General features: G+C 37.1%; 1 protein-coding gene across 5 annotated transcripts in view; it reads right to left on the bottom strand.

Moving 5' to 3' along the window:
- Nucleotides 1-6,775: 6,775 nt before the first annotated feature.
- The window catches only part of BICD1 (BICD cargo adaptor 1), a 174,934-nt gene continuing 167,347 nt past the window's right edge, over nt 6,776-14,362 (bottom strand). Inside the window, exons 8-9 of one of the 5 annotated variants that reach the window (XM_051635400.1) lie at nt 12,315-12,400; nt 6,776-6,931 (exon numbers count right to left, since the gene is read on the bottom strand). In XM_051635400.1, the coding sequence (XP_051491360.1) occupies nt 6,844-6,931; nt 12,315-12,400 (174 nt within the window). In that variant the 3' untranslated portion in view covers nt 6,776-6,843. Of the gene's footprint in view, nt 6,932-12,314; nt 12,401-14,362 lie in introns of those variants that run through there. The other 4 variants (XM_051635391.1, XM_051635445.1, XM_051635426.1 and 1 more) reach the window with 4 other exon arrangements.

Below are 14,362 nucleotides of genomic sequence, written 5' to 3'. Positions count from 1 at the left end.
AAAAAGGGGGCAACCCTCTGTGAAACTGCTATTAAAAATACACTGAGGAAGAAAAGTCTGCTTTTCCTTTTTTTTTTTTTTTCCCTTTTTTTTTTTTTTTTTTAGTTCTCAGAAACCCTTTTAATTTAAAATCAAAGGGGAGGAACACCCAGTGTAAGAAGTAGTCACAATTCAGCTAAAATGATCACGTAACACCATTGCCAAAGGCACTTCTGCAATGGACACAGATAAGGTAGAAGAACTCCCCCTGCTAGATGAAGAAAGGGGAGAAAAGAGAGAAGTGGGAAGAACTTAGACAAGTAACAGGTCTTGAAAAAGCATTTCTGTCACCATGCACAAATCCTGTTATTACCCAAAGCACCTTACCAGCCAGCCAAAAACAAAGCCAGACCTGCAATTGTTCCCATTGAGTCAAATACCACAGCAGGCTTGGAGGCACAATCCTTCCTCCATGCTCTTCCCCTTTCCTGGACCATTTCAGGAAGCTGGACATTTGCTACCTCTCAGGCACCCTGGCAGCAGTGAGGGTCACCGGAGGAACTGCAGCAGCCTCTTGCCTGCCAGGGCTACACTCCTGGACCACTACAAGACTGGCTGCTGGAGCAGGATTTTGCACTCCCGGCTGTCAGAGCCAGGCTCTTCCACAAGGGAAAAGGATGTTTCCTGCTTTAAAAAGCAGGTATGGTACTCTGTACTGTACTCAGCACTCCCAAGCTGATTCTCTGCTGGCTTCAGCTTTTCCTTTTCTTCCACATCCCCCTGAGGGTACAGATTTGCATCTTACAAAGCATTCTTGTACTGAGACTTCATGCAGATGTTGCAGCATTTCAGAGATTTCTCAAATCAGTTGGAAACACGACATGGGGAAGCCCTACTTTAGTATCTGCCTCCATCTCAGAAAACAGAGGAAGCATCTTTGCTTTAACTCTGATTCCCTTTTCTTTTAGTATTGGTTTCCCTTCTCAATTTCCTGTCCTTAAGAAGTAAATAAATGTAAAAGTATAAGCCAAGCCAACACACTGCAAACAAATGTAAACAGAAGTAGACCAGACAGCATAACATTAAATGAACAAAAATGGCCAGTTTATTTACTGGAACAGTTATGCATTACACTGTAATTTTAATTGGAACATAAAGATGTAAGAATCAGTATATTGGCTTCTTTTAATTATTTTCTTCAGTACTAGAGTGTTGTTCCCAACCATTTGACTGCATGATCATATTACACATGTACAAGCACAGATTTTACGAATCCCTCACAAGGCATTAATCTAGGATTGTCTACAAGGACAAGGAAGAGTTAACATGGGAATTACTTCAATTTTAAAAACAAAGGATGATTTTTTTGGAAACAAGAATTATTAAACTTTTTTGCTTTTAGCATAAAGTAGCAACAAGAAGAGTTTCCAATATTCAGTCTTTAGCAAATGAACATATATACTTTTATATTCTTCACCACCTAGAAACACTCCATCATTTAACCCCAAGAAGGCAGGACAACATAATGTCAATTCAACATAGGAGTAGCTGAGTTATTACAGCAGTAAACATACAGTATACAAATTTGTGTTTGCCACAGACTCCACCAATGTTAAAATTCTTTTGAAAGGAACACAGCAATCTGTATGGTTTGTTAGATACAGAACATCATGCAAATGAAAACATTCAATAGATTACAAAAGTCACAAAACGCCAGTTTTTTTTTTCTGTTGTTTTTTTTTTTTTAATTGTTTACAAAGGATCAAGTTAATGAACCCTTTAACAGTCAAACCACAGGGCTGAAAATCAATAGGGCAGTAACTAATAAAATAGACTTAATTTATTCACTGGCATAGCACACATAGCCATATCTGTGAACAGGAGGGGAAAAAAAACAACAAAAAACAACAACAACAAAAAAAGCTAGATTACTCTTACTTCTTCACAGCTGATAAAATCAGAACTCAGCTATCAAGCCAGTCTACTTGAAAGTGTTATCAATCACTTGCGTTTATTGCTTTCCAAAATATTTTTTAAATCCAATAACCATATACTCAATGAAAACTGTTTAACGCAGATTACTAATGCTGAGAAAAAACATACACTCTTCTCCACTCTTTCTTTTACAGCAAATCATAATAATTAAAACAAATAGAGAGTTTCGTAGTAAGACATTTTTGAAACACAAGGCCCTATCACCCAGAGTCTGCCTGCACATTAAGTCCAGTCATGGAATATAAGATTTTTTTCCTTTACCTTTTGTCAGTTTGTCACTTGGCTGCCATCAGGTTTCACAAAGGGGATTTTAAAGAACCGCACAAGAAACTGATTAAAATCCAATAGAGATTTAAGCCAGGCACCTCAGAATGAAAGATACAGACTCCCTGTGATAGTCCTCTTGCCTTTCTAGCAGAGGAATATGCAGATCACACCAGAAATAAGAATTTTCTAGCTTAGCTATGGATATGGAAAAGCTACATGATGTTAAGAATCTCACACACACATTTTACGTTGCATATTTAGATGCATCTGTGCCTGAAAGCAAAAGGCGATTGTTGGGGTTTTTTTTGTCTTTTCCACAGGATGCTTAATTATGCTAAAAAAACCCTTAATGGCTAAAAAAAGTCTGAATTTTGTACAACCCTTTCAGACTCACTGCACACAGCAAAGGAAAACTGAAGAAAACTGATGACTGGAATTTTCAAAGCGGTAACTACAGCAATTACCCTTCAAAGGTAAAACATCAGTGCCCGCTGTTCTCAAACCAAGATTTCTGAAGTACAAAGAAAGAAGTTTACTGTAACCTCAGTGAATATGCATCTTCCTCCAAAGAAAGGAACAGACCTCAGAAGGGCTGATAAAATCTATACTTTATCAATCCAGCTATAGTAGAATTGATAGCACAACTACTGACTTTGGTATTGCACGCTGAACGATAAGTTTAGTATCAAAATAAGGGCCAGACTCATGGTTGTTGCTCCCAGGGTGATGAGGACCAGGTCATATTTTGCTAACAGCTTACTTAAATATTTGCAACATAACTTTCATGAGCAGCCTTCGCAGGTGAGGTCATTTTTCATAAGAGAGGTTATATTTCAAAACATAATCTCCTTTCTGTTTACACTTAAGTATGGCAAATGGTTTAAATAAGTTCACAATTAAAAAAAAATAAAAAATTAACTGAACATTACCTTGGCATTAAAACTTGCAGCATTACTTTAATCACAATGTCATTCTATGAACCCTACTGTATAGCTATGGTTACATTAATTTACTGTGAAAAATGTGGATGGAGAAATCACAGATGCCAACCTGTCAATCAGATCAACCAGAAAGAATACCACTATTGCCTCCAGCTAGAAGGCAGAAACTTCTATATAATTATCTTGCATAATGGTAATATTCCCTCTTTCTGTAAAATCTCCATTTGTCTTCTGACTGATAGAATATACATTTTGCATACTATTATGTTTTACAATGTATTTATTAATATTTTTCTGCCCTTATATTGACTTTTTTTTTCTTTTTTCCCCCACATATTCCTATAAACTGGATTTCCAAAAGTGGATCATTTCAATAAACAAGGAATATTTTTTCACTATATCAGAAAAAAAACCAAACCCAAAATGCCCCAGAACTGAATAGACTATTCCAAATCCAAGGAAATTTCAAGGCCATCATAGAGAACAAAAGCTGCATTTCAGATACTAAAGTATCTGAAGTTGGAGCAGGATTTAAATTTATTTTTTACTGTGTAGGACATATTTCAGCCTTTCTGAGTATATGCAACTGTTACAAAATGCATGTATAATTTTTTCTTAATCTTTAAAAATCAGGATATATGTCAATACATCATTAATTTATTTTATGGGACAAAATATTTTGCAACCTTTAAAAAACAGGCTTTTGTTTCTGGTTTTGTCTGCATGTAAATATTTCCCACAAAATCTCTCACAAAGTTGTATATTTTCAATCACTATATAATAAAGAACAGTTTATCATCTGAAGTTCAATATATATATTTTATTTTGTACTGGTTAACTGACAAAATTGTCCCAGGGACCTACACAATTTTATAACTTACAATGCAATAACTACAGCCACATTCATACATTTAAGTTTGTTTCTAGTTCTCTTACATTTCCAACACTTAAGTTTTATTACATATAAAAAATTTAAATCTAAAACTTAGAAATTAAGAATTTAAAGCTTAAGGGAATAAAAAATTTAATAAACCCATTTATTTCTATAAAACAGGGCTACAATTTCTATACTATTGGATGCTCTTTCGTAACTCTCAATCCACATGGACATACCAGTATAATGTTTCAGTTTCTCAAAGTTGCTCTGCATATCACAGCTGGAAACAAATACACTTCTAAACAACAGTTCTGATACCATCTTTTATTTCCACTAAATTTGTATTTGTATAGAAAAGAAATTTATTTCACTGAATTTCCGTTTAACTTAAACTCAGGGAAAATGTGTTTGATTTTGATATGAAAATAGGAAAAACTATTCCAAGTGCAGGCTGCAGTAACTGTATTCAAAATGCAATCCAAATTATTTTGTTTTTCACAATGTATAGTAGCTGTCTTTGTTGGACACAGATGTGGCCACTGTATGATATTCACACACCAGACTGACAGGTCAGGAATTCTGAGATGCTTTTTGAAGGCGGCATTTGCCTCTGACAAAACATTAGGTTTTTAAAAATAAAAATCAAAATTGCAGCCAGTCTCAGTGTCAGACATTAAGATAGAGCTGAACAAGGTTTCACTTGACCCTTCTTTGACAAGAGAACACGTAGGTTAAGGATGATACTGAATAGCAATGTAAGCGTATATGAGAAGAGCCACGCAAACCACATGGAAACCAAAGACAAAACACTGACGAGTGTTGTCTGTTTGATCTGATCAGAATTGGATATCACTTTCTTCCTATTTTCTCCACCTCTGACTCTGAATGTTTTGTTACAGTAGCTCAGCTGCTTTGCCAAGGTTACATGACATACACTGTTGATGACATTGAGTATTTTTATTTACAGCACCTTTGTTATTGGTACTATGGTAATAATGATTTGTTAGGCACACTGAGTGGTCACTGATTCTTTCCTCTGCTGATGTTTTGTGTATTGTAACATTTGGTAAGCACTCTTGCTAACAGAAAACTGACCACGTTTTCTCAGATTCAGGCAGAATATGAAAGAATTATTCCAACTACACCTGCAGCAATTTTTTTCCCCAGCTGCTCTGTACCTTAGGCTGTACTGTGTTTTCCACTTGTAAGTCATACGTACGCTGCAGAGAAGGAATAAAGACATGTGGAAATACCTTTCTTCTGTAAATAAATTAAGGCCACCTGACAAAGCAAGGAGTCTGCTAGCTACCAACAAGTAGGCAGGTAGGCAGTACTTCAGTTTCCTAGCTGATGACCAGACGGGACGCCCATAGGTGCTGAACCACAACCCCCTATTTAGCTGCTTGCCTTGCTGTCAGGTACTGTGCAAAATAAATTCCTCTAACCTTGATTTTATTTTTTTTTTCCTGAAACTCACTACTTTTTAAGAAAAAAACCCAGACTTACTCAGCTTTTACAGGAAAGAATCTTTAACTAGGAACACTGTGCACTGTTGCGATAGAGTCTGCGTAGTGTAGATCACCTGAGTAGTTGTCATAAACTGACAGGAGCTAAGGTTCTGTGTCTGTTGATTTTTGGCAAGGAAAAAATGCACTACAGTAAAGTCTTACTAACTTTGATCCACACCGTTACCCCTACCTGCATGAGTGCTTTCACCACAGAATACTTCACACAAGCTGAATGCGACTTTGCCATTCATACAAGCCTTTCACAGTAAGGCCTCAAGCTAGTATCCTGAATATGGGAGTGGGAGGAAAGAATGTTTTTAATTAGCACACAGCATTTTACCTATTTTAGATTTACTTTCTCAGATACCAAATAGAAAGTAACCCCAAAAAACAGCACCAATTCATCTACTTGTTGGAAATGCAAAAATATAATTACAACGCAAGCAAACAACTGAAAACAAATCAATACATCATCCTTTTGTCTCCTTCTTAGGATTAATAATTATCTTTCAGTGAAGAGATAAACCAAAATCAGAAACTAGTGTAATAGGAATTAAAAAAACAAGTGCATAAACAATATCAGTGTAGCAGCAAAATACAGTCATTACTAACATTCCAACTCAACCCATTTCCAACATTTTTGTGCAATAAAAATTGGCCATATGCTGGCCAATGCAACAAGCCTCTTTTTAATATTAACACAGTCATTCTTCACTTAAGCTATTTCTGCTTGTTTTAAAAAATAAAATCAATTAAATACAACTCTCACAAAAAAAAAAAAAAAAGAAAAAGATACTGTATTTTATAAACAGAAAATTTTGGTGCAAATAAAGTCAGAAATAAATATCACACCCTTAATGACAAAAGGAAATTTGAACTGGTTCCTATGGCTGAACTTAGAGAATGTGAGGGTAGGATTTCTGTAACATACCTTTTTTTTTTTTAAATATTGGCTTAAGTCTCTCATTTTCAGAGGTAAAGCCAAGCAGCTGGGAGGAACATTTTTGTTAAGATGTTATATTTCACTACACTTTAGTTATGATAGTAAAGTTTGAATACAATCAGAGGAACCATAAAAAGTCTTCTTGATAGGTTGGGCTCTGTGCTTTGTGTTCTTCTTCTCAACCTTCCCTCAGACGCCAGAGCAGGGGATATGAATCCAGACTTGTCAATCCAGCAACAAAGCAGGATTGTTACCGGCTTGCTGGGAACAACCCCAACCTTTGTTGCATGAACTCCACTCTGTTTGCATTTTCTCTTACATTGCATATGAAGATTAGGGGTAAGGAGGAGGCTTAGAGAGACAGCTGAGAGGGGCACACTGAGAGCTGGAATGTGGCTGCTCTTCTGGAAGAGCATTAGGACTGAAAATTAAAAAGAAAAGAGAAAAAGTGCTTAAAATACAAGGAAAACTTTTTACATGCACGTAAACAGTACAGGGCTGGAAACAAACTTTAAAAGGGGATGAAAACTCATCTCTAAATCTGTATCCTCAGGTACACAGTACATAAAGAAAATCCTCAGTGCACATTCAGTGACACCTGGATGCATACATGAACTGCCATGGAAATCCTGCTTGCCAGCTCATTTACACAATTGCTGTTTGCATCCTCTGATGAAAACGCTGTGTAGAGAAATGAATGCAGGTGCAAAATGGGGAAGCAAATTTGAAGGACAAAATATAGTTGCCATCTTCATGTCAGCACTAGAAATGTTCCGTATGTAACTGATTAATATTTTTTCAGTGAAGGACAGTGTGACAGTGCCAGGTTTCATCACTTTGTGAAAATGTGATGTTTTATTGAACTTGACCTATTTACTAGTACATTCATACAAATATGGTGCAACCTTCCTTGTTGGGCCACATAAGCATTACACATTTTGTAATCTCACACTTCCAAAGGGTGGGTTTTCTTGTGTTTTATTTTCTTTTGGTTTCATGCTTTGAATCCTCTTCAATTTTGTCACATACTTTTGTCATTTGACTTTTTTGTGTAAAATTTGACTGATAACAGCTTTCACCTCTTAGGCCTCTAAATGTGAATTTATAATGTACACTGTCATGTCATGTAGGGAGGTCTGAACCAGCTTTCAGCAAACAGAGTGGGGCTGGAGCAGCAGCCTGAGGGGCAGCTAACACAAATACAGCATGCTGCTTGGTGCAGAGTTCCAGGGTGCTCCTGCTAGAAAAGCTTAGGGTACATAGGTTTGCTCATTTAAAGGCAACTCAGCAGTAAACTCTACACTGCAGTAGGCAATGTGAGCAGAGCTTAAGTGAGTCTTCAGATGTGGCCTATCTTGCTTTAAAAGGGTGACCTTCAGCTCACCTTGCTGATGTCAAGCTAAGTGACAGCCTTTAAAATTTCAAGGAAAGTATGTGGCAAAACAAGATACCAAAACAGAATTCAAGTAAAGGCAATTTATTAAAAAAAACAAAATAAACAAAAAACAAAACACAAAAAAAACCCCAACAAAACAAAAAAACCCCAAACCAAACCAAAAAACCCACAACAACAAACACCAAAAAAACAAACCGCAAAAAAACACCAAAAAACATTTCTTTAATGTGTCTTGTGTCTGGGAAGAGTTTTTCCCTACTGCTTCAAATGCTCTGCAGCCTTGAAACTATTCCAAGCTCAACAGTGTGATATATGATGAAGCACAATCATTTATATTCCCGTCTTCAGGAAAATTGGCCTTTTCCGTTTTCCTTCTTTAGAAACCATGCTACTACATATTATCTCTGCAGCACAGACTATTGGAGTGCTGGCAGAAAGAATGCAATTAGTCTATTGCTGGAAATTAATCAATTTGAAATGCCAGAGGTATTTGAAAATCTGCCACTGGAAATGCCAGTGGAAAATGTCTGTAGTTCCTCATATAGCATTTAATTAGGGAAACAAAGAAATTGCATTGCACTCTTTTGAAGAGAGGAACAAGTGTGCACCATCACCATTAAGAAAGTAGATGGCCACTTGCACACTTTCAAATCAGAGAAGCCTAGAAGACTATAACCACAAAACCACAGGTATTACAATTCAGCAGGAGCTACAGTCCCTGCACCTCTTGGCTTATTTAAAGATCATAGAATTGTATGTCTTAAGTCAGATTCTCTTTCACAATGATGCACAATGAGTGTGAGTTTCCTGATTGCAAAATGGCTGGTGAGAGTGGGTTACAGAAGCTCACAAGATTTGGTTTTGTGCTTAGCTGTGTTGGTCAGTCCCAAACTGTTTAATGCTATGGACCATGACTCGTCAGTTTCCATATAGATTTAGTCTAACCCTAAGCACCTAGGCATAAATATTTAATCTAAAATACTTTCTTGAAACACAGTAGTTTGACTCATTTAATCAAACACCCTAAGACAACACCAAACTTGCCTAAGTAATTCTTTCCATGGCTGTAACTATCCTTTTCTTTTGCATATTCTGCCACATACAGATGCAGATCCAGCTTCTAAAGAGGGAACTGAGTGAGATCTTTATCTACTCCACTCAAATGAGTCTGTCAGGAGTGACTGCAGACTGGTCCAAAAAGTCTGCATTTACTCTCAAACTTGTAAACTCATCAAAAGCCAGCCCCTGGCTTCAGCACCTCCTAGGTTTTCAAGACAGGCTTAGGAGGGGCACTGTTCTTAATTCCTTCAGAGAAAGAGAATTGAGAACATTTTTGAAGAAGACAAACAAGGAGGGGCTCATGTTACCGTAAAAAGACCACCTTACTCTCCCTTTCCTTGCTGCCCCATTCCTTTTTTTCAGAGAACTTCTGTAATCGTCAGAAAGGAACAGAAACTCAGCAGACATTTTCCTTGCTCATTAGCAGAGGTGTGTTTGTCTTTTGGGGCTTCCTTCTTAGCTTTAAAAAGAAGCAAAACAAGATGTTCATGCTCCGATGGAGAGGACTGGTGAGGAAATGGCCACAGTTAAGACTAGTTATGTACAGCAGTGGCCTGAAAGAGGACCTCTTTGAGACATGTGAGATTCTCCTTTACACAAATATGCACAACCATAATAATGTTTTGGCATGACCTTCAGTACAAAGTCAGCCCTGTCTGCAAATACTGTAGTACAAACTCTCCTAGACTAAGCTCAGATTAGGAAGCATTTTGCTTAGAATTTTCTCTTTGTGGAAATTCTGTCTTGCTTCTCACTTTGAAATAAAAGCTTGTTTCTATGCACAGAAGAAATATAAAACTTTGTCTCACCATTCTCTCTTTCAACTAATAATAAATAATAGGGGCATTGGGAAGAGAAAAAAATTACAAGGTTATAAAGTGCCATTGCAGCAACATATACACATCCATCATTTTCACTCCTAGTGCATTTCAGTCTTCTCCTAACACTCTACTGTTATATCATCCTTTCTTTGGAAAAAAGCATACATCCAGTTCAATAATGCAGATTACTGTAGCAGTATATAAACAAAAATTCCATCAGAACTGGCAAGTGACACATGGCATGCAGTGTGCTTTTTAAGGTGGTAGAGGTGATTGTGGCAGCAGGTCCTGGAGCTGAGCTATCAGGCACATCGACAATGGTGGGCAGTAGAGGAAGGCAGGTGAAACTAATAACACGAAGCAACAGAAAGACATGGAAGAACCTGAAGCTGTTGACTATTAACTGAGAATAAGGAGGAACATTGTTACATTCTCCCCATAGGATATGTGCAGCTTTTAAAACATTTGGTTTTAATACATATTTTTGTAAACCTCTCTTTAAAGGCTGGTATCAATGGGGGACCTATTGATTCAGTTGATGAATGAAGTCTGTGTAATTTTTCGTGTTAGTATTATTGTCTGATTTCAAGTACCATTGTTCTTTTTTTTTACCCCATAGCATTCAAAATGCTAATCATGTATTTCTAAAATCAATTGGGAAATAGCATGCAAAGCCCTTCAATGTTAGTTAAGTATTCAGTTCTCTGTCTTAAAGACACGATTCACATGCAATATTGTCCAGCATTGATTGTAACTGTAACAAATCAGCAATGGAAAATATAAACAGAGCAGTGATATTTTCAGAATGCAGCCGTTTTGCATGTAGTAATTTATTACCTGATTTTTAATGAATTTCCTATGTTTCATGAAGTAAAAGCATTTTTTGTTATTAAAGGTTAATATTCATATCATTTGCAGTATCAGGTCTTTTGAGTTTGTTTTTTGTTTTTATTAATATATAATTTAGGTCTAGAATTTGGCCTCTGATAATTATGAGGTTTTCACTGCATTCAACAGAAACCTGAATATTGTCCAAAGACACAGACTTTTAAATATTGGATGATGGTAATATTTTAGTTTTGTCAAATATAGTTCAACAGACAACTAGCTACAAATGCTAGGGAAGGGTGAACATAATCCAGTAATTTTCAGGGTAGGCCTAGATTTGTTTGCTTGCCTGATACTCCTGGATCTAGAAATTGAGGTCATGCATGGAAGGCAAAGGGAGACTTTCATGCAGTTCACCCAAATCTGTGCACTGGAATCTGTGCACTTTCACATTTACTAGGAAACCCAGAATTACACAAGACTCACTTAAAATTCAGGATAGATAAGGGATGAGGGAAACCTCTCCATATTTGATGTTAAAGTTCCGAGTGAATCTATATGCATTGTGGTCAGGCATCTTAACTAGTTTGAACATGATTAGACAATGCAGAAAATATCTGTATGAATTACAAGTCTTAACAAGCTGTTGTTTAATACTGGGTGAAATGCCATTGAGAGGTCACATTACTGGAAGAGTAATGTTAGAGACTTAAAATACAAAGAACACCTCTCTTTTAAAATGGGTGACTCCAGCGCTGGGCACAGCTTTAATCTGCCTCATTTGGCAATACATGATTGAAAGCCTATGTGCCATGCCAGGAGAGATTATCAGACAGTGAAGAAGAGCCGTACAAGCTCCCATCTTCCTCCTCTGTCTGATTTAGAAAATCTGACCTGCAATAAATCTAACTGGTTCTTTAAACGCCTTTGAATTTTACTCCAGATTTCAATTACTTTATTTAAAGCACTCAACAACTTATGCCGTCCTGCTGACTTGCATTAAATCTGTTGTTACTCATCACTGCTTTGCAAGACTGTGCAGCTATGTGGCCGAGTGCTAATATACCAAAATAGCACATTGTTTTCACTTTGCTAAAAGAATATCAACCTACTGGCAAGAAACAACAGTCATTTGAAAGTTGATAGTTCAGCAAAGTGTACAAGCATGTGTTGTTTGGGTGTGATTTGGCCTTTGCACCACCTACAAGCAAGGACACCAGGAGTTTACTTTTAACAAGAAGATTAAGAACTGACTGTGGTGGGCCTGAGTTTCCAGGTCAGGGAGAGCTTTCTGAGAAGTGCCTGCTAAAATCTCAAAAATGCCTTTAAATTGCCACCTTACATAAGGGAAACTTAAAATTACCCCTAAAATTAAATGTTCTCAATTTAAGTACATTTATCTAGCAACAAAATAAAATTATTAGTATTGTGCTATCATTGAGAAGCTGACTGCATGGAAAGACCAAATTAGAACTGCAAGATCCAACTTTGCATTCTTCTCCATATTTTTACACAGAAGTATGTGAATGCTGCGATTCATGTTTGTACTGTCACTGCAGAAATTATCACTGTTCCTCAGGGAGTTAAAAGTTTGCTTTTAGTGAAGAATTGCAGTGAAGAGACTTTGGGTAAGGAAGAGGACAGGAGTTGCAGACGTGCATGCACCTATGTGCAAAGAGAAAAGAGTTAGTGAAGTTTACCTGACAGTCTGGCAATCTGGCCCCCTGGCTAGTTGTGAGCCGTGTGGCGGTATGGAGGCAGCAGGCTGCTGACAATCTACAAGAAACTGATAAATTAGACATATATACAGAGAGATTACAGAGCAAGGGGTTAGTAACAGTAGTACACAGGCTACGCATCTGATGGAGAGATTTAGTGAGGAATGTGCTCTTAGTTCCTTATCTGACAGAAACACCTTTTTTGTTTTTTTTCCTGATAGCAAAAACATAAGTTGTTGCCTTTTTTCTTTTTGCGAGAATCAGTGAAGACATTTTTGTTTGTCTTCCCATGGCATTGGCAAATCTTTGTTTGAACAGATCAGATAGCAATAGTGGTCTGCATTCAAGATCTGGGTTTAAACCTTATACTCATCATTCTTTGCTTACATCGAGTATAAAAAGGGTCACTGAAGCTACCAAAAATTCCTGCAGAGAACTTACATCCATTTAGCAACAATTACAGATACCATCTCATTATGGTCTCTGAGAAAAAGCTTGCAAGAAACTCTTCGCAGCTTCTAAATAGTGCTTGTGAGATTATATTTTATAGGGAAAAGGGAGAAATTTATAAAGTCAGTTTTCACTCTTCTGTTTGGATCATTTTATCAACTCTCTGCCCAAGGCAGTTTTCACATTAATTACTTGGAAATCTGCATTCTAATTCTTAATTTATTAAATAACTGTAAAGCCAAATAATCCTTTCTTGCTACATTTTTACTGTGACATTTGGAATAGGAAGACAGCTTTAAACTCAATAATACTTGCGGGACATAGGAAAGTAGTTGAACAAGACAACACTACTTTCTACCAAGACCTCCAGATCTCAAGATTTGCTAGTCTTCCCCACAGCTGTCTGGCCTTTCATTCCACAGCCCATGTGATTCAGATTGTCAGGTCCTTTCAAACATTAAAATCTATAAGTGAAATTCTGACCATCTGGAAGACTACTGGAGATCACTTTTTGTCTCCAGCAGGCTTTACAGATCTATCATCCTCCTCTCCAACTGCCTCAACCTGGCTCTTCAGTGGGAAGGAACCTTATATAAGACAGGAAAAGGAACCTTAAAAATGAGACAACTAGTCTTCATATACTTGGAAAGAATTTAACTTTGTCTTTTTTCAATTGGTTGCTACTTAAATCTCAAAACCAGCAATCACCTCTCTTTACAATGAGGTTGTTTTCCAAACCCCACTTCTACTCTTTGTCTCAATCAAGTGGAAGAGTGCATAAATGATGTGCTGTCAAGAGTCTTGAGATGACATCAGGTAAAATGCAGAGCAACATACCTTCCTAACAACACTGAGCATCATTTCCAGTATCACAACATTGCCCTTTCATACAAGCCCAGAGTGCTTCTCCTTATTTCCTATGAAGTACTGACCTCCAGTGGGTGGAAGCAAGTGTACCTAAATCAGTAGTTTCTTACTGCTTCAGCCAAGAAGAGAGGGGTTTGGACCTATTTTCAACTGTATAGGTAGCTACATCAGAAAAATATATGCACAGTTTCCACCAGAAATGGAACAAGAAAGGATTCTTTGCCTTTCTCTCATTTACCAGGATGGTCATTACAGGCCTCAGTACATCTTTTAGCTGAGGAGTGCAAGAGTTTGCAATGGATTTGAACCACAAATAGAAAGGTCTGTCATGTCAGCACAAAGCTCAATTAACAGGAAAGGTGCCTGGGGGGAAAGACAGATCAGGCTAACTGCAGAAGAGAAGTAATTGTATATTAAAAAAATAATAATTAAAAACTTTATTTTAAATTAATAAATGTGCAGAAGTCCAAAGCAAAGTCATCCCTCAACAGGTTTCATATATATAGAATAAATTGTTCTGACAGGCTTTGCCAGAAAAACACAAATGCCTAATTTATGATCCTGTTCCAATATCTCGAACATCCTGCAAATACTTTATGATGCCTCTTCATCTGCTAGACTTGGCAGAATGTGTGAATAGAGAGCCAGATTCTGCAAGCATTATGCAACCTGGATAATAACTGCTTTATGTGAGCAAACTCCCTCAACTTCAC

This window comes from Apus apus, chromosome 1, assembly GCF_020740795.1.
Source record: "Apus apus isolate bApuApu2 chromosome 1, bApuApu2.pri.cur, whole genome shotgun sequence".
NCBI classification, from domain to species: Eukaryota; Metazoa; Chordata; class Aves; order Apodiformes; family Apodidae; genus Apus; species Apus apus.
Note: the sequence above shows the minus strand (reverse complement) of the source record. Positions and strands in the feature narration are given on the sequence as shown.